This window comes from Rutilus rutilus (genome assembly GCF_951802725.1).
Source record: "Rutilus rutilus genome assembly, chromosome: 14".
Classification (NCBI taxonomy): domain Eukaryota; kingdom Metazoa; phylum Chordata; class Actinopteri; order Cypriniformes; family Leuciscidae; genus Rutilus; species Rutilus rutilus.
The window spans coordinates 8,362,794-8,384,050 of NC_140219.1; the positions used below are offsets into that span (position 1 = coordinate 8,362,794).

Consider the following 21,257-nt stretch of genomic DNA (forward strand, 5'->3'; position numbering starts at 1 on the left):
ATCTAAGCACTGACGGTGCTGCACAATTTATCGTCCAACTAAGAGAACTCTCTGGACAATCTAATTGCAAAATTAGCTTGTACTAACACCTGTTTTAAAGCTTGCGGAGCAATATTTCATTCAGCCCATCACAAATTGACTCTTCCCTAAGCACTTCTTGATCTATAAATGGCATGTAATGCAAGTGCTTCCAGTTTTGTGTAAGTAAAGGGGTAGTGAGATACGACCCCTGACCTTTCTGACCCGTACTTAACCCTTAACAAGTGAATAGACTCGCATTTACGAAGCTGAAACAGGACAGGAAGTGACTGTGTCGCCGCAATTGCCTTATTTCCCGTGACAGGCGATAATGGGCCGAAATCAGAAAGAATCAAGTGAAGCTCTTTTGTTTGTTGTTGTTTATAGTCTCCATTAGCAGTAAACATCACGATCAATGGGGCAAAATTGATGAGACCAAACTAACAGAGAGGCAGGGGTGAAAAATGATTCCTTTGAATGCCACCAGGCCTGGCTGTGCTAATGCAAGCGTGCGCGTGCGCGTCCGAGGGCTCTTATTTGTGATGCATGGAGCCGCACAGCCGTGCACAGCAGGTCTTGATTTACAGAGCAGATCTGTGCTTGAAACAAAGGTAGAGATTGTGGAGGGCAGAATGAATGGCCGTCATTAAGCCTTTTACAGTGACGGGCGCTACAGCTGATTTGCATGGTGGGCCGGCGGCCGCCCCTCGCGCCGAACTGATTTATCTGTTGGTTTAAGGAGCTCAGGGCGGCGCTCCTATAAATACTGCCCATCTTAATAGGGCGCTAAAATGCAGTCGTATGGACCGGTCCGCCTTAAATCACACGCATCCGCTGTCACCCGTAAACACTTTAGAATGGGTTTTGGTCAGCGTAATGAGGAGTTCGGATGTGGCTGGCACACACACACACAAGCTAGACATCAGCGATTCAGCCCCCACGTAGCGCCATTCATTCAGACTACTCCCAGAGGAAACATTTCAGATGGCAATATCAGCCTCATTGTAGAGAGATGAAAAATTCAAACGCTCTCGCGCACGCTTTTGTCGTATTTTGTCGCGCCTTTGATGGTTCTCTCGCCCAGTCGGTTGTTAGTAAATTGGCATTATTGGTAGTTTGTTTGCCGGCGTGGATGCAATAATGGCTGCAGGGTTTTGTCATTTACTGAGCGGCTAAATAATGGTACATTCCATAAAAGACACCGAGAGCATGAAAAGGTGACATCATCTCTGCAGGTTCGGACCTTACACCAATCAGATGCACTCCATGGCAGCTAGAGGTGAGAAGATTTCGTGTGTGGTTGTGCGTACGCGCTTTTGTAAGTGTGTGTGTGTTGAGAAAGAGGGAGGGTCACTGATTTCCGGCTCCCTTCACTTCTGTCCGCTGGATACGCTCCAAGGCCAGTCTAATGAGCCAACATGGATTTGGTAATGACCCCTGTGCCCAAGGAGGACACTCTCACTGCTGTCCTGTTTGGAAGTGCACACTCTCTCACACAATCTCGTCTACTCCATTCCAGTCATTACAAAACCTCCCTACAGATGCTTTTAGTGGGTAGAAGTCCAGTCAACAGGGTAAAGAGTTTTAGAAACGTATTCAGAACGGAATAAGCAGTTAGCAAACCTAAAAGTAAAAACAATATATTCAATATCTCCAAATGTTTCAGAATCCTATCGCTCCATCTACACATGAACCCCTGCGAGAGCTGCATTTGTCAAGAGGAGAATGTGTATACAAACTTCGCGAATGATCTTTCACTCACTAGTCTGATTGAGGATTTACCCCCAAAATGGACATTAATAAAATATCCAGGTGTCAGTAGGTGCAGGCGTCTTTCCTTTTTGGGGGGGCAAGAGGAAGATACGAGATGTTCTTACCTGTCAATGATGACAGGATCAGATGGCGTCTCGTTTCGGTTCCCGCAGCTCTTCTTGTCACAACACCGGCTGAAATGGATAAAAGACATAAGTTACATGCCATTCTAATAGGGCTGGATCTATATCAAAATGTTTTGATGCAATACTAGCCACTGCGATCTCAGTACCAATACTGAATCAACACCAAAAACATAGGGTGTCAATAGACTCAAACATTCGACATTATAATTTGCACTTAGTTGCATAATAATCTCAATTTAACCTGTATTTACAAATAATATATAATATAATAATATATTTGGATGACACTTTTTTTATTAAACATACAAAATAATCACTTTTATGATTGGGGTTATAATTAATCTTGGTTTAGATAGCAAGAAACACAAAAATGACTTTTTTTTTTACAAGCACCTTGATGTTCAATTAGATTTTTAAATACAAAATTTGAGAAGAGTGACTTGATTTGGAACCAAAGAAAAAGAACATAAAGCGCTCTGAAAGACCACAGAAGAAAAGATATTTGCTTTGATGCTTAAAAGAAATGCTCTGCTCTTTTCTTTGAGAGGTAGGGATGGAGCTATGTGGTGACCGGCAAGTCTTTCCAAGCTGGTGGCTGCCTGACAGGTCGCCCTCTTTCTCCTCTCGCCCTGTGCTCCAGCTGGGCTGGGCCCCTGCCAAGGTCACTCAGCCAGCCTCTGACAGTTTGGACAGCACCCAGAGAAGTCCTGGTGCAGCGGCTCCCTCCCAAATGCTCCTCTCCGACACTGTCATCACCTCTGCCCTTGCCCATGCCCTCGCCCCAGGCTGGCACCTCATCTGGTGGCATGTGGTTCCCCTAAATACATCCCGCCTAGCCCATTCACCCCTTGCCAACCAAACTGGTGAGACCACTGGTGCCGCCTGCTTTGTGAAAATGGTTCCAATTAAGTTTAATCTCATCAGCTTGAGATCATCAGTCAGAAGAGAAATAGTGTTGCAGTAGTGCTTCCTGCAGGATTTAGTTTTTTGCAGCAAGAGACAGCAATAGCCCTAAGAATTTGGGCCTAATAATATAATAAATAATCCCAAATAATTTCCCCCCTAACTATAATATTGCATATAAATATATTATTACACTTAAAAAAAAATATTAAAAATATATATATATATAAAAAAAATGTAATATAATATTTTTTATATAATATTTGTATCATAAACATATGATTATATATCCATATTAAATATCCATATTAAATATTATATATTTAGATTATATATACCTATTCAGATATATTCTATTATATATAGATTATATATAGGCTACATATTAAAACATATATATATTATATTCTTAAAAATATGATTTAATAAAAAAAAATTGTAATATAACATATTTGAAGAAAATAAAGATTTTTTTATGAACGATGACTAAGCATAATCAAAATTAATCATGAAGCAGCAGCACTCCTGAATAACAAAGCGGGAGACACCGAGTTGGTGTACCTACTCCATTTTTCTCTGCACAGTTTGATAAAATGATGAAGTAGATGCTTAAACAAAAAAAATCCTTACCCTCAATTAAGATTAGCTAAGCAATAACTTCAAATCATATTGTATAGATTTTTCTAACCACTAAGACTCCTGATATATTCATCCTACTTTCTTCATGCTGTCATGCATTAGATTGCCATTTGACAAATAATCCTCACTTAGAGCCACTGAATGCAAAATGATCTGACTTTATGAATCATTTATCACATTGTTTGATCTTTAAGAACCTGAAAAAACATAAACCGTTTCCTTGTTTTCCTGTTCTTTGTGTGTGTGACTGTTGCCATAGTGCGCGCCACCATAATTTATTCCCCCAGCTACTTGGAACCATTAGCAAACTTCCAGGAGACCAATTAGCATTGGAAACCCAATGGTGAGGCTGTGGTGACAACCTCCTCAAACTGCGAAAGAAGTGTTATAAACAAACTGGACCCCAGGAGCACAGCCAGGTCCAGAGGGAGGCCCGGCCCCCGTTCGCAAAAACAAACCTTGGCGGAGCGTCCATAATGTGGCCTTAATGGCGTTCCCTCCAGGGTCTGAGCAGGCTAGCCCTGGCTTGGTTAATGACGAAGGGCCAGAACCACGAAAACAAATGCGGCTCCAACCTTAGGACAAGCTGTGCGGCTGTAGAGAGGCACCTACTCTGGTCGCTCCTACTGATTAGACATAGATTGAGGAACAGATGCTTTAAGAGCTACTTACTCAGCTTGCTATCTCCACAGTGGCCCTCACTAGTCCACCAGATGGACCTCCGGTATACTAAAGTAGATTCACTCAAAAACTAGAAAGGTGGGTTTATCGGATGAGGTTGCAATATCAGAGCGAGGCTTATAAAAAAAACAGCCTTCAAAGCTTCCCTGGGGAATCTTAAGACTAACATCAGATAGAGTGGAACATGCTGAAGGGGTAAGATAAGACATGAAACGATAGAGAAGGACAGAGAGAATGGATGTCAATAGAGGGCTTGTTTTCAAAGGGCAAGTGTTGTAATTACCCAGTCAGGCACAGAGAGGATGTAGCCAGGGCTAATCATATGCACCAGGCTGCCTGACTGGAGGGTGAGAGCCGATGACAGACCTCTCCAACACAGCATCCTCATCCAGGCTGGCGGACAGAGACCAGTCCGTGCCCACTGTGCACCACGCGCCATGAGTTTGTAGATGCGCCATGCCAACTATCTGCTGCGATGCCTCATTTGGAGACTCTGAAGTGCCAATTTCAAGTCATTGGGATGACCAGGAAGGACCTTGAATGGTTGAAGGCATATCAAGTCCTGTCCCATCACAAATTCCTTTGTACGGTACATTACGGAGAACACCAGACTCTTTCTAACTTTAAATTTTTCCGTTAAGAAGCTAAATTTGCACCTTGGATTTGATTTTTAGGGGCATATTATTTCCATCTATAAAAAAACACTGTCATTTGTAAGTCAAACATTTCTGTTTAATCAATCCATTTACTTGTAGTCTGAATCTTGAAAATGTATAACCACCTACCACATTAAAATATTTAAGCCAATCCCCTGAGCCGCAAATGACATAACGACAGACTGATTGGCTGATGGACACAGTACCCAACCCTCAAAGGCAGTAGACAGGGTAAATATAACAAATAATATTTTGTATTTATTTGGTATATTAATATTCTTCTAAAGCCTCTCTCATGCAGCGATAGTGAATCGTGATCAGTAATATGAAGAGTAATACTTTTTTTCACATTAAATAATAAAAAAGGAATTAATAAGGCATTGAAAGTGCTTTGAATGTGAGAAAAGCTGTGCTTGTTATAGAGATCTCAGGATCTTGTCTTAGGAAATGAGAGGTAAATATGAATTGACTTGCACTGACTGTCTCATGGGTGAGGAGAACGCGACACATCTCTGGGTTTTTGAAAAAAATTGTTCTGTCAAAAGAAGCAAATTCATTTTTAATGGTTACAAAGCAGCTAATGGGGCCATGCAAACCAGCTAAATCTCAGAACAACATTCTTTAAAATTCTTGGTGTCTGTGAGTATGTTCATGTGGCAATATTGTAACTCTGCTTACAAGAGATGCCAATTAATCTGTCAAAGTCATTTGCTAAGCTCATTTACCACACAAAGGAAATGATCTCCAAAACAATTGCTATTTATTAAACCTGAAAGGGACCATAGGACACTCATCCTCACGTCTGGGACAAGAACATCAAGTTTGCCATGAACATCTGCTGTGCTTTCAGTCTGTTGATGGGTGTTGCAGGTGAGGCAGACTCCGTAAGGGCCCCTGATAAAGAGTTCTATCACCTGGGAGTGAGAGACAGGGGAAATATCTCTCATCTCGCTCTCATTAGCGAATGGAAACACACCATTCATCAGGGGAGGCAGTTAATAATCACACTCAATCACATAATGACCAACTCAAACTGAGCCATCATTATGGAAATGGAACCTGTATCAAAATCATCTACAAGAAAGCCCGGTTCCTTGAGGGAGAAAATAGCACAGAATACCCAACATCCAGTGCCGTGTGGCATAAAACAGGTGAGTTTTCTGGAAGTGATGATGTCCACTTTATAGGGTGAAGCATTTGTGAGATTTATGTAGCACTGGTGGCAGCCAGATGGAATCACTTCAGTGATGAACATAATTAGCAAAGTCCATCTTAATGATTCGGAATGTGTTGAAATTCCCATCAACACTTTAATAACTCGACATGCTCCCCATAATAATTGACTGTCTCTGTTCTTGGCAAATCTCTGTCAGAGCAAAGCAAAGAACATTAGCATTAATTAAATATATAAAAAATATTGGACGCAAACTGCATCGGTTGTAGGGCTGCAAGATATTGTAAAAATCTGACACTGCAATATTGTGTTAATTTTCACCAGATGACTTGAATAGCTATATTTGGAAAGAATGAATTATTCTGTCCGCTTTAAATCAGAAACCGAGATAAAGTATAGGTTACATCTATGTGATTGAATTATAACATTTATTTGAATGAATAAGCCTATCAAGAGAGAGAGAGAGAGAGAGAGAGAGAGAGAGAGAGAGATGTCTGCGTGAATTACCTGCGTCTGTTCAGCGTCTCTCTACAATTAATGAAGCTGTGAGTTTAATTACTTAAAAAACAGCGACATTACAATCTCCTTGCTGAGTAATTTAATGTTGCAATTCAGTAGCGAAGCTAATTTATGTCGTGGGACAGCGTGGACAAGTTTTTGTGCACATGAAAGTTTCTGTGTGCAAGTGATGCAAGTATGTGTGTGTGTGCTTCAATGAAAGCAGCACCTTAATCTAGAACGGTGATTAAACTGACTTGGAACTACCAGTGCATTAAAATGTTTTATTTCAAGCCAATCAGAAACGAGTATTCAGACAGAACATGTATCCATGTATCCATCACAATATCCATTTTATTTTGCTATATCGTGCAGCCCTAATCAGTATTCTAATTATTTTTGTCTTCTCGCCACATTGGAGGATTTGTGTCTCCCACCTGCCCCGGGTCTCAAACGAAGCCCTATAATTTCCCCTCTTTACATTATTAACTCTGAGATCCCACCTGGTCAGCCCCCTGTCACCCAGGACATCAGCATCTGAGCCCCCTTAACTTCCTCAACCCCCCAGCCCTGCTCCCCTACTGGTCCATACCCCCTCCAATGGCCATCAGGCAAAAATTCATGGACAACACACCCCTCTATCCAGGCCTCCAGCCACGCAAGCCTACTGTGAACCCATAATTACACTGCATTAAGGTCAATGTAATGAGGAAAGCCCTGTAGGACTTCACAGTGGAGCGGGAAGAATCGTGTAGGCCAACCTATGCAACCCTGCGGTACACCCGTGAGCTGAACTCCCAAACCATATGTTAATATTCTTCTAAAGCCTCTCTCATGCAGCGATAGTGAATCGTGATCAGTAATATGAAGCGTAATACTTTTTTTCACATTAAATAATAAAAAAGGGATTAATAAGGCATTAAAAGAAACTTCAAAAATTGCGGTGTTCAATATGTTAGTGCTTTGAATGTGAGAAGAGCTGTGCTTGTTATAGAGGTCTTAGGATCTTGTCTTAGGAAATGAGAGGTAAATATGAACTGACCTGCACATGATCTCATGGGTGAGGAGAACGCGACACATCTCTGGGTTTTTGTCTTGGCCTTCATAAAGGATTGCCTAAAGGAATAAACAGAGACAAATGCATGTTATTGCTAAATATAAAAAGTTAAGCAGAAAGATATTGCATATTATTTTTTATACTAGGCAGAGTTTTTTTTTGTAGTCACATACCATAAAGTGTTGGCTACCAAAAAAACCATTGAAAAATTTCCACAATTATTGTCCAGGGAAAAAAGTTCATTAAATACAATGTGACAACCTACCCCAGAAGTGATTTTTATTTATTTATTTCAATATATTTTAAAATGCCTTTATTCCTGTGATGGCAAAGCTGAATTATCAGCATCATTACTCCAGTCTTCAGTGTCACATGATCCTTCAGAAATCATTCTAATATGCTGATTTAGTGCTTAAAAAACATTTATTTTATAGTTATCAATGCTGAAAACAGTTGTGCTGCCTAATATTTTTGAGGAGACTATGATACATTCTTTCCAGAACATTTATTTGCAATAGAAAACGTTTGTAACAAATGTCTTTACAGTCACTTTTGATTAAGTGAACAAGTCCTTGCTGAATAAAAGTAATTTAAAATTTAGTGGTAGTGTAGTTTGGAAGATAGTATTCACTAAAAGTATTACTTTTTTAAAATCTTTTTGACACTTGGCTGAGCCCTCCTTTAGCTCATCCTGAAACCAACGATTGCTCAAGATAAATGTTTAGGATGTTGACACCTGGTCATTAGTCATGTTTTTGGTTCGAAGCATGCTGACAACTTTAACATATGCTTAAAGCTAAATCTGGTCATCAACGGTTGGATGTATGCAGCGATCTGAGGGGGATCCAGACTCTGCTGGGGCTCATGTGGAGTAACAATCTTCCCATTCTCCCCATCAGCATCCAACCCGAGCAGCCAGATGGCCAGCCAGGCCCCGAAAGAGAGGCCTCCTCCCAGGCATCCGTCATCGGGCTGTCATGCCTGGCCTGAATGACGGATGATCGGTGCATATCAAGGAAGTTAAAGGACTCACCCCCCTTCCAACCAGACCTCATCCCAATCACCAGTAAAGATGAATCCATCATAAACACACACACATAAGAAACGCAAAACACAATCCACCTCAAACTATCCTCCATCTTACTCGACTCAGTCAGTCAGTCGGCCAGACGGGGTTGACCCAACGCCCTAGGGAACAATACTTTTAGGATAACGACCACTTCTACATTATTGATCTTTCTCTCCGCTGCCTATGAAAGTCTCTTCCTCTTCATCACCATCCTCCAAATCTGTCGAAGGGGGAGGGGATTTGGTATCGGAGGGGGTCGGGAGGTGGATCGGGTCGATATTTATATATCATCGTTCTTGATTCACATCGCTGGCGCCATATCAGTAGTGGCCCCACCCCAGGTCTTCAAGCGCGTCTGACTCCAGCGATATGGAATAGTGTTACAACTCTTCCATGAACTCCAAACACACTCTTTCCTGGTTTCCTAATTAAGTAATCTCGCCTTACAAGGAATAATTTGATTAGTAGAACAAAAGCTATTTTGCTAAATTAATTTTGGGGAAATGTTTAAATTGGAGGCAGCATAGCTCAACCAATATCCTTATCCCTCGTATTCTCAATTAGAGGAAAAAAAACGTGTCCGTTGTCAATCGATATTCGCAGCTTCGCTGTTGATGCACATATGTAAAGACTGCGTGCGCGGGTTGGGAGAAGGATTTTACGGGCACGCACAGCTACAGCCCTTTTTTGTCGTCGGGAGGATTATTGTCTCCAGCGTGTCGGCTCTGCAGCTACATTAAGGCCTATTGATTGGTCTCCGGGGTTGATGCTTTGTCGAGGAACTGGTTGCCATATTGATCTGAGACAGGCTGACACGCAGTGACAGTGGGACCTGCTGGGCTGGGGAAAGGATAGGCCATGTGAAGACCGGAGGGGGTTGAGGTCTGGTCCATTTTATGACGGAATGAAGAACGCAGGTGCAGAACTGAGTTCGGGGTATGAGAGGCATCTCTAATGGCACTTTTATTTGCACGTGGGGTTCATATCACATGCACTTTAAGTCATCTCAAATTTATGTGTACAGCGCTTTTCACAATACATGCTGTTTCAAAGCATTTTCAAAGTGTTAATGTTTAGAATATCTTAATATCTCGCATTTAGATCTTGGCATTAATATAATTTACATTTTGGGACAATACAAGCAATCAAGCAGTTGAGATTTGTTATATAGTATCGCTTTACGTGAATGTACTGTATGTACGCAGATAAAGTTGAATTATTAATGAATTATTATTATTATTATATACAACTTTATGTAGAGAGCTGTGTGATAATATAGTTTAGTTTTCAACGACATAAACAATCACGCAGCCAAGATTTGCTAAGAGTATACAGTATATTGCTTTACATGAGGATACTGTATGCACGCAGGTAAAGTAAGATGTACCACTATATATCCAACTTTTAATAAATCAAGTGCTAATATAGTTAACATCTATCGACGATAGAACAATTAAGCAGTTTGCTATATAGTACATACCGCTTAACTTGAGTATGTATGTATCCGGGCAAGGTTGGATATACTTATTGTAGTTGAATTATTTGTTATTTATAATATGTTTTATAATATCATTTAATTAGTTATTAACTCATTATCTGGTGAGATTTACATTTTATACACTTTACAATGTAACTTTCAGAGTGGAGAAGAATTTCAACAACAACAACAAAAAAAAACATTGCAAAAAAAAAAAAAAAGAAGTACTTACCTGTTTAGTCATGGAGTCTATTAATCGAACGAACAGATCCTGTTCTGTCCTGATACCTACAAGTTTAAATGGAATAAATATATATTAGGCACAAAAATGTTCTCATATGCTCTGCATTTAATGCAATCCTGCTCAGTTGCATAATAAAAAAAATCTAATGTGCCATATTTCAACACAAATACTTGTAGAATCAAGTGTGTGTTCAAATTAAAGAGCTCTTTGAGCAAACAAAACAGAAAGCCAGCCCCAAAACGCAGAGTCCAATTGTTTTGACAAGTCGAAATAAAGGGACTAAATTCTTATGAAAATCTTGTAAATTAATTTGTTTTATTATTCTTTTCCCCACAGTACGTTTATGCACATTCTGTTATGTTTGTCGTGCTGACTGAGCTATTCCGCTAGCGCTTCTTAGCAAAAACAAACTCGGCTCAGTTTTTCTATTATTTATGATCTTCCCGCCTTAAAGTGTGAGAGCTTGCTTTTCTCTTGCCCTGCTGTCTCGGTGCTGGTGGATGACAGGGAATCCACATCTATAGACAAATCACTCATCACTAGCTGTTAGCATTACGCTAAGGAGAACAGGAGAAGAGAACAGTCTTGTATTAAGTCTTTGGTTCTGAATCTTCTTATAGCATACATGTTGAGTTGAGTCACACTTTATGATAACTTTCATTTCAATTTTCAGACATTTCAAGGTGGCATTTCTAACTGTTTAAATGTACATTAAAGGAATTTAACTTCACTTAATTTATTCACCCGAATTTCGTTTCAAACCCAAATCGAATGCATCAGTCGGATTCATGAATGAATCAATCTTATTTTGTGAAAAGATTGAACAGATTTATTGAAAAGATCCAACTCAAAATAATTATTTCATCCTTTTTGAAGCTTGAAAGCTTTAGTCCTAATTCATTGTAACTATATGAAACAGAACGCAACCAGCATTTCTCGTTTTGTGGTTGACAAGAAAGAAAGTCATACGGGTTTTAAACAACATGAGGGTAAATTATAACATAATTAAAATGTTTGGGTGATAATTATTTGACTGAAGATCTGTTAAGCACTGAACAGTGTACCACTGTTTAATACGGATATTAATGAAAGTTACTTTAAAGTAGGTCATGACTGTGTAGGTCAACAAGTTGTTCTATACATTGTTCATAGTTGTTCACATATTATGCAAACATAGTAACACATTTTTTTTACTGTTTTATTATTATTAAAATTGAATAACTGTTTTCTACTTTAATATATAATTTATTCCTGTGATGCCAATGTACATATACATTATCATTAATTTAAATCACTTATATTGACAAGTGTAACATCATACCCGCTCTTACAAATGTGGCCAGTCAGTATATACTTACTAAGAACTAAGAGCTCAAATGAGACCATGTTTAACGTGTCTGTGAGGGTGAGTAGCGTGGAATGACATTAGACATGAGCGTAAACTGTGAAAGGGTGGCAAATGTGTTCAACAGCATGAACTCCTCTCAGGATAAACAGATGGAGCTCTCAAATACTCTCCCAGATGTGATGAGACATGTTGCATGATTGTGGTTACATATCGTTTACAGTTGGCCTCGCACTGCCTCGCAATATGTCTTTGTTATTGATGGGATATGGAAAGGGTTTGGAGGAGCAGTATGGGGTCTCACCGTTGCTGTAGAGAAGCTGTAACCTGTAGTGGATGCCATTGTTGGTCTTCTCACCGTTGTATTCCTAAAAGAACACAAAAGCAAGTAGGACATGTATGAGAATAAAAAACAAAACTAACATACTGTGCATATACATGTGTGTGCTGTGCTTATTGGGGTAATTTATTAAAGCATTCAGCATCAAGACAGGTTATCAAAGCACATTGACCTTCAGATCTGAATTGTGAATGTCATACTGCTGGTAATGACTTATAATCACTGTCACTGTGACAACAATAAGTAGCAAAAACTACAATTAATTATTAGTCCAACAGAACAACATTTCTTTGAAATCGAAATATGTTGCAAAATTATAAACATCTTTATTGTCAAATTTTGATCAATTTAAAGCCTAAACTTTTAAAGTCAATTATTTTTCTTACTGACTTAATTTGAAGGCTTTACTTCAAGTCTTTGGTGAGTCTATCAAAATCATTCACAATGAAATCATTTCGAAATCACAGCACAAGAGCTGCAGTCCATCCAAACGTGAGCCTAGTTTGATGTCACTTTTTTGGACTAAGATCGTGTGAGGTTTACATTGAAGCATCACATCCCGGCTTCAGGTGAGTTATTTTCCCCTGATGTAACATCAATCCAATGAGACGCAAGAACACGACACACCCACACATGTCGTCAGTCTCTCTCTATCTCCTCACTGCCAAGTTTAGTGGTAGTGTCTTGGCAGCGACCCAGGGTGGAGTGGAGGAGTGTGTGGAGGGGATGCTGGGCGGGGGTTATGGCGGAGGTGAACGGACAGCGAGGACAGAGCTCTGATTCTGCCAGCTGGACCCCGTCCCGCATGACTGTGGGCGGAGCTGTTCTCTGTAACCTTTTACTGAGAACAACCCCCCGACACACACACAGCGAGGTGAGCAGGACTACCCTCCGACACACACCGCGGGCTAGCAGGTACAAACACACGACTGAGAATCAGACTCAGAAGAAGAAGAAAATAATGTGCGCTAAAAATAAACTAAACACAGTGTTTTATTATAAAAGCTGAAAATTTTAGAGTTAAATTCAATAAAAAAAATAAAAAATAATGCTTTAAAGTTAACAAGAACATTTTATAAATAATGCTTTGAAGTTAATAAGAACATTTTATATAATATTGTTAATGCACTTCTTATGAAAAAAAAAGTGGTCTCATTGCTGCCCCCTAGATGTATAATTTGGTACAGCTACTATTGAGAATGGGTGAAGCCCAGAACCTAGATCTCACTTATAAACACTGCAACTACACAACAAAGAAATAAAAATTGCAACAAAAATGTAACAATGTGTGTAAACAGGAGACATTGTTGCAGAGGATTTGGGAAATGTTGGTGTGGTTTCATAAAATGAGTATTTATATTAACAGCATCTTGAAACAATACGTCCAAAACACAAGATAATAATTTTATTAAGTATTAAGTATTTATTAACTTACTTTTTTTTTACTTACATTAAACATTGTTGCAGAGGGTTTGGAAAATGTTTAGGAATTTGTGTTATAAAAAAAAATAAAAAAATTTATTAACGTATATGTGTGTATATGTATATGTGTATGTATATATATATATATATATATATAATGTTTTTTACTTTTTTTTACTTTTACATTTTAACTTACAAATACTACAATCAAATTCATTTCTGACAATAAACAATGGTTTTGACCTATGCAACAATAAAAATAAAAATAAAAATAAAAATAACCAAAGTGTGAGATGACACAAACAAATATTTGTCTCACATTTGAGGTTTTCAGAGATTTTCAAATAAAATCTACGATAACTTTTCGGCTTTATCAGAATTGCTTTGAGGTTTTATTCTAACACAAAAAAATCTTCTTAAATAATTGACAAAAAAAAAATGCATCTAAAAACAATTATACCATTCTTAGCATGTTCTCTAAGTTCAATAAGCAGCACCCCAGCATATCGCAAACCCTGTCGCGTTGTGGAACGGCGTCTATTAGTGACAGAGTGCTTACTTTGTCTTTTTCCACAAAGTCCACGTAGGAGGTTCTCTCGATCTCGACGGGCTGTCCCTGCCGGTCATACAGGGCCAGCACAAAGTGGAAGAAGTTTGACTTGCGCAGGTTTGAGGGAGGCTGCTTCTCATAATGGGCTCTTGCCAAACCCACACCACTACGAGAGAGAGAGAGAGAGAGAGAGAGAGAGAGATGGAGAGAAAGAGACAGAGAGATTAATGTACTGTAACCCAAATAATCACTCAAAACATGAGCTTGCAGAAAGATGAAATGGCAGTTTCACATGAACTTTCACAAATAATATCACATTGCATATAAATATATAACGCCGTGTTGTTGAAAAGTCACCGCAACGGCAACATTTTTAAGATCTGCATGTGATTCACAACCCTTTTTCTACATGGGAATATGCAGAGTCCCATGTATCTTTATACGACAATCCCCGTAAAATGACAAAGACAATAGGAAACACAAACAGGAAATTACAGCGGTTACAAAGAGAGATAACAGGACATAACTGAGAGGGGTTAGAAGAGAGATATTTGGCTTGTTTTCTCATGCCCTGTGTGTGCCATGAACTCTATTGTCTGCCCCTCTCTGCTCTGCCACCTCAACAATTGGAATCTGGCGCAGATCGGGGACCCCAGAAGGCACCGTCTGCCTTTGCGGCTGCCAATCGCTACTGGGTACGGCTCGCCTTGGCAACTGCTGCGTTCCTCTTTCCCTGACCTGTCAGTCAAACCTGCTCGGGCCTCCCCAGGGTTCAGCCGATAGGAGACTCCATCCTGACTCGCGCACTTGAGCATCGATTAGAACGCGTGGCAAACTACGGACTGACAGAGACCGAGGATCCTCGGGCAGCCCGAGAGGAGGAGGCCCGCACATCTACGCCAACCCTACACCACCTATCAATCAAACCGTCAGCCCTGGTCCACTGACGCAAGCACTGATCATCTTTCCATACCTGGATCATTGGACGCATGGTCCTCAGAGAGAGATAAAGGTCTGAAGTAAAGGAAGGAAGATTAAAATGCAGGTGATCTGTATTTTTAATAGGGTGGTAATGCATGCATCCCTTCCCTCAAGCAGAAACTGACATCAAGCTCTCAGTCTATCTCTTAACACTTTTCCAACATTACATTTTAACAAAGAAATTTGACATGCATTAAAATATGAATTAATAACAATATATTTGAATTATAAATAAATCAAATAATTATTATTAAATATTTATGTATATATTTATTTATGTAAAGGTGATAATGACTTGTTTCAAACAGGTTTCCCGAACACACCTGCCATTGGTTGCCAAACAGATAGTCCCGCCCCAAACGCACAGTACTGCACTGCAAAAAATGCTTTTCTTACTTAGTATTTTTGTCTTGTTTCCAGTCCAAATATCAAAAAGATTCGTAAATCAGGATGCATTTACTAAAGTAGTAGAATGCCATCAGATATTATGTCTTGTTTTCTGGGGAAATAAATCAAAATTAAGTGAGTTTTTGCTTAAAACAAGCAAAATGATCTGTCCATGGGGTAAGAAAAATAATGTTGTTTCTGTTTGAATTAGGATTATTTTTCTTACCCCATGGACAGATCATTTTGCTTGTTTTAAGCAAAAACTCACTTAATTTTGATTAATTTCCCCGGAAAACAAGACATAATATCGTATCTAATTTTACTTATCTAGTAAATGCATCTTGATTTAAGAATTTTTTTATATTTGGACTGGAAACCAGACAAAAATACTAAGTAAGAAAAGCATTTTTTGCAGTGTGACTCCCATTTCTAATTAAATGCTAAATAAAAATCAAGAAATACTGAAAAAATTATCACATTTTCCATAAAAATATTAAAGCAGAGCAGCTGGTTTCAACTATGATAACAATAAGAAATGTTTCTTGAGCAGCATATCAGCATATTAGAATGATTTCTGAAGGATCATGTGACACTGAAGATTGGCGTAATGATGCTGAAAATTCAGCTTTGAAATCAGAGGAATCAAAAATTTAATAATATTGCACGATATTGTAGTATTAGTTACTATGTGGTATTATTTAGTATTAGTATTATTTAGTATTATGTGGTATTAGTGTATTTTTGATCAAATAAATGCAGCCTTGCATAACATGAGGCATGACTTCTTTCATAAACAATAAAAACGGAGAAAGTATTTTAACATAATTAATAGAAAAAAATGACATCACCTTTAAGTCAAAACAAGCGCCCCGTAATATTTACAATTCCCTGAATCATTAAATGAGAAAGTGCGTAATGTTCACAGACGTAAATTGCAGCTGTCATTGTTAAGTCAGTTCATTATTTACTCGTTACCCTGATGAGGTGGGCCGAAATGCATTTGAATCTCAAAAATATGCTCATACATAAATATTTGTTCATCTGCTGAGCTCGGGGTGGGGAGCCAGTGTTTTGGAAAGCGGCCTGCTCTCTGTCTCCGCTCGTTGAGATATTCCCCTGATAGGACATTAATAAAGCCTGACCCCTCCCCAGTACTATTACCAGGGCTTAATGCTTCATTTGTATCCGAGCCTGGTGAAATCTCATTCGTGAAGTTGAGGTTACTACACTGAAGGCAAAAACAGCTTTCACAGAAGAGGCTGTGGGAGGGGGGGGGGGATTCTGGGAGGAGCACTTGTAAAGCGGATGACTTCAACGTAAATGGGAAATATGATCTTCTTCATCTGTAGTAATTGATTCGCAGTGAAGATCTTTAGCAGTCTGACTGGTCAGGGCGGTGCTAAGTCTGACAGATGCCCTCTAAATGCAATACGAAAAAGGCATACAAAATAAGAGAGTAAGACGAGGGTTCATCAGAGATCACAATAACATTATGAGAAGTGTATTATATATTATACGTCAAAAAAATTGTTAGGACATGTAACGTGTCGACTGCCAATTCTAAATAATATTTTTAAATCAAATCATCAAGATAATAGGTTCAAATTTATATGAATGATAATGCAGTGTGAGCTCCATGCATAATAATTATAAAATAATACATACTCTATATATGAGTTTCAGAATAAATATGGCATATATCGCACAACAGGATACATCAAAAGTCTGGGACCAAATCCTGCATCTGCACTGTAAACACAAATTATCACCTTCACATAGGAAGACAGAACTACCAAAATTGACACATTTGTGGGGGAGCATCACACTTAAACACACACGCATTGCATCATGAGCTCCTCTCCATTACCCCATCAGCTCGGTTACAAAGCCAGGCGTCATGTTTCTGATGGGGTGAAGGAGAGAGAGGCAGCGTTCCCGCACCCTCTCGCAAAGCACGGATCTTTACGTGCAGGAAACGATCGACTCGGAAAGCTTGTTAGTGTTATTATTTTAATTATGTTGATTGCTGCCATATCCACTCCAGCAGTTCTGAGTCAGAGGCAGGCACGATTGGTCGGCTCTCGCTCGCTCTGTATTGAAATAACTGCAATCGAGGTGACAGACACACACACATAGACAGCGGAGCTGTGTAAATCAGTCGCTAACGGACGGCTACAGCACACGGTCTCGCTACGGTCTCCGTTAAACACACTGTTTGACGTCTTCTCGTAACAGAGCAGAGAGAAATAAAAGGGAAAAAAGCACGCAAGCCAGAAACAACCACAGTTCTGACACAATTCTGGACGTAAAAACACCCTCCACTTGAAGACTTTTATTTGAATCAATAAATACAGTCTCACAGAACCGCTTTAACAATAAACCATTCATAGCAAGAGCTGAAGGGTTTGTAATGATGACATTTCAGAATACAAGAGCGCCGTCTTTCTTTATGCAATGGCAGTCGGTGCAGTCTGCGGCCCTTTGCACACTGCAGGCTTAACACGATACAGCAAAGTCTAATTATGTTAAATGAAAAAAGTAACCCCAGGCTAAGATCCTCACAGCTCAAGGGCCTGAACACTTGAGGGAAATAGATACTAAGCACAGAGACTCAAACTCTGAAATCATCAGCTAATGAACATGCAGAGGAGAAGAAACTGCCGATACACAGGATACAGCAGGATCTGCTGAGATTTTGAGGAGTTAGATGACGTGTGTGAGCAAAAAGCATCTGTACATCTCAATAAAACAATCATCTCACTGCAAAATGATGATAAATCAAACTGTTTAAGCGGTTATGTTTACTTTTTTAAAACGTATGTATCTAATAAGTTACCAGATAAGAACGTTTGGGGTGTGAGAGTGTGCAGTTTACATTGTAGAACAAAACATCAAAGTATCGTCAAGTTATGTTTAACACAGTCCTTATTTTACTTTACCATTACAAAACCCCATAGGAAAGTCTCGAGGAAACCAGTGGCGAATTAGACTTCCGGGTTTTGACGTCATCCCTGCACCACTCTATTGCAAATATGTCATTTACAACACATTTAACTCCCACAACGTGTCATATTTCAGAGTAAAAGTGAATATTTGGTGTTCAAATGTAGAGCGTTACTTGATATCAGCTATCAGGATTTGATTGGATTGTTAGGCTACGTTATTGGTTACTACTATTTTTTCCCGCAAATGTGACTTTGTCAGCAAAAAGAAAACATGTTTCAGAGGTCGGTAAAGTTGTTTAACATGCGTACTTAATGTTGAAGTAATGAATTTGATAACATGTTTTAAAAGTCCTGCATGAAAAATGTCACATTACTTTGATGAATCACAATGAAATTAATTTTCACATACTTAGGGGCCGTTTACACGACACCGTTTTTTTAAAAGTTAAAAACGGCAATGGTATGCATTTCGACCGTTAATTTACACAACAATGGGGCTCAAAGTGAACGTTTTTGAAAACAGTGTAAACTACAAAAACGCAAATATGTGAAAACGGTTTGTATTACATGCTTCGTCTATAGGTGCGTAGTGTTTCTTTACAGAGTGACATCGCCAACTATGGGCCTGGCAGCATTGTACAGCGTTTTTAATCGTTTTCGCGGATCCGTCTGAACGGGGATCGCTTTGACAATGTTGTCATCCATAAGCGAAAAACGCAAAGGAAAAACTTTTCCATTTTTAGTACATCATTGTTGTGCTAACAAACGAAAGTTATCTTTATTGTACACTACACTTCATTTGGGGTCTGTACATTTACATCTTATGCTCACCAAAGCTGCATTTATTTGATCAAAAACAGTGAATTATTATAATAATTTTAAACAACTATTACTATTTTAATATACTTTAAAATGTTATTTATTCATGTGATTTTCAGCATCATTACTCCAGTCTTCAGTGTCACATGATCCTTCAGAAATCATTCTAATATTGCGATTTGGTGCTGAAGAAACATTTATTATTATCAATGTTGCAAACATTTGTACTTCTTATTGTTTTTCCATCAGGATTCTTTGATGAATAGAAAGTTAAAAAGAACAAAATTTATTTTAAATAGAAACCTTTTGTAACATTACAAACTTCATTACTGTCACTTGTAAACAATTGAAAGCATCCTTGCTGAATAAATGTATTCATCTCTTTCAAAACGGTAGTGCATCAATTTTGTATTGACTGTCAACCAGTATTTTTCCTTTTTTTTTGTCATGAGGTGTCTGTTAAAACGCCTGCAATACAATATATGACACATGTAGAGTGTGAGTGTGTGTGTGAGTGTGAGTGTGTGTGTGTGTGTGTGTGTGTGTGTGTGCGTGGCATATGGGTGGCATCACGGACTCGGCCCCACATCTTGGTGACATTAATCACGCCTGTGATGGACTGTGACAAAGGGAAGTCTTTAACTACAGCTCGTCTCTCTCTCTCACTATCGAACTAATGAGCCGTACAGCAGCGCTCTGTTTATACAAATGTGACGCGGAAAAATCATCTCTGCCCTGGCTGAGCGCCAACGTGCTGATCCAACAAGTAAATGTAAATCTTGTTCTCCCTCTCTCTCTCTCTCTCTCTCGCGCTCTTCCTTCCTCATTTTCACTTTTTTTAAGAAATTCTTGTTCTGTTTTGTTGCTTCCATCCTTTCAAAAAGGTCTCAGAACCAGTTTCCCTCACAGAAAGGTCTCGTCCAAAAAAAAATCAGCTGAGATTTGGTCGATAAAGCACCTGCCTTCATCACTGAGAAGGAGATCATTCTCTAAATGAGCCAACATAAGGGAATCATATGTAATTTGACCTTTACTCTAATAAATGTCCAAAACAGACCAAATGAGAAAGAAGAAAGCTGAGAACCAGAACACGCTCGCTTTTCTCGTGCTCATCAGGGTCCGTATGGAAGAATTTTGAGGATGGTGGATACTAAGATATGCACATACTCTATGTTTACATGAGGAGTAATTTATGCAGAAACAGACAATTACTGTGGCATACATTTGCTCATGCTTACGAGTGTGTGTGTGTGTGTGTGTTTGTGCACTCGTGCGGTGTTTGGGGGCGGCAGCGGGCAGTCAGCATGGCAGCGGTGTGTTTGGTTAGCGCTTATTAGCTGTGTAATAAGATTTAATGAGTTGAGGACTAAAGCGCTGTAGGAGCACGGGCAGCATATTGGGATTAGTGGAGAGCAGAAACAGAATGAGAATAGGAAGAGAGAGAGAGAGAGAGAGAGAATAAGAGGTTGTTTTGAAACCCAAATCCCACTTGTGGTCAAACGGGGCCTTTTTTTTTTCTTCTTTGGTTCACTTGGCCTGTTGCGATGTCATCTCTGTAGCTCTCGTTCTCTCTCGACTCAAGTGTGTGGTGATTTAATTGTTCAACACAAGCCGTGTGCATTGTAAATTGTCAAAATGGGCAGTTTAGTTCCCCCTAAAGTATAAAAATGTGTATTTTACATGGCAGTTATCTGAGGTGAAAGCGCTGCGCCAGATGTGCTGATTGCATTTATGGATAGGCGGCATCTTTGTTTCTTTATCGCTAATTGGATGTTACGACGTGGAATCATAGGAAAACCTTCCTGGAATGACAGAGTGCAGAGAGTAATAGAGGCATTTGTCACCGCTGCACAGTAACGGGTGGCCGTAAGTCAAAGCAAACGTGTCGGAGAGGATCTTTGCATAAAGAAAGGCCTGTCATTTCTCCATGATTTCTATTGCCACACAAACACAAACGGCCTGTCTGTCACGTCTCCCAGTGATAAGCTGGCGCATACATCACCAGCTGCCTGCATCCCTGCCACCGCCTGCTCGCCGTTTTATTCACACACACACAAATACTAACACTTTACTGAAAAGTACACAGTGTCTTTAAAAGCCTCTCTGTTCCTGATCGTGTTCCCTTAACCTTTGATGCATGGATTAATAGACAAT

The 21,257-nt window shown here is 39.3% G+C and overlaps 1 protein-coding gene across 8 annotated transcripts in view; it reads right to left on the minus strand.

Annotated features, from left to right (window-relative positions):
* The window catches only part of LOC311303411 (transcription factor COE3), a 115,078-nt gene that overhangs the window by 81,389 nt on the left and 12,432 nt on the right, over window positions 1-21,257 (minus strand). For all 8 annotated transcript variants that reach the window (XM_084429860.1, XM_084429862.1, XM_084429861.1 and 5 more), the window contains 5 exons: window positions 13,981-14,137; window positions 11,964-12,027; window positions 10,303-10,358; window positions 7,510-7,583; window positions 1,896-1,964 (listed from right to left, as the gene is read on the minus strand). In XM_084429860.1, coding sequence (XP_084285986.1) covers window positions 1,896-1,964; window positions 7,510-7,583; window positions 10,303-10,314 — 155 coding nt within the window. In that variant the 5' untranslated portion in view covers window positions 10,315-10,358; window positions 11,964-12,027; window positions 13,981-14,137. The remainder of the gene's footprint in view (window positions 1-1,895; window positions 1,965-7,509; window positions 7,584-10,302; window positions 10,359-11,963; window positions 12,028-13,980; window positions 14,138-21,257) is intronic.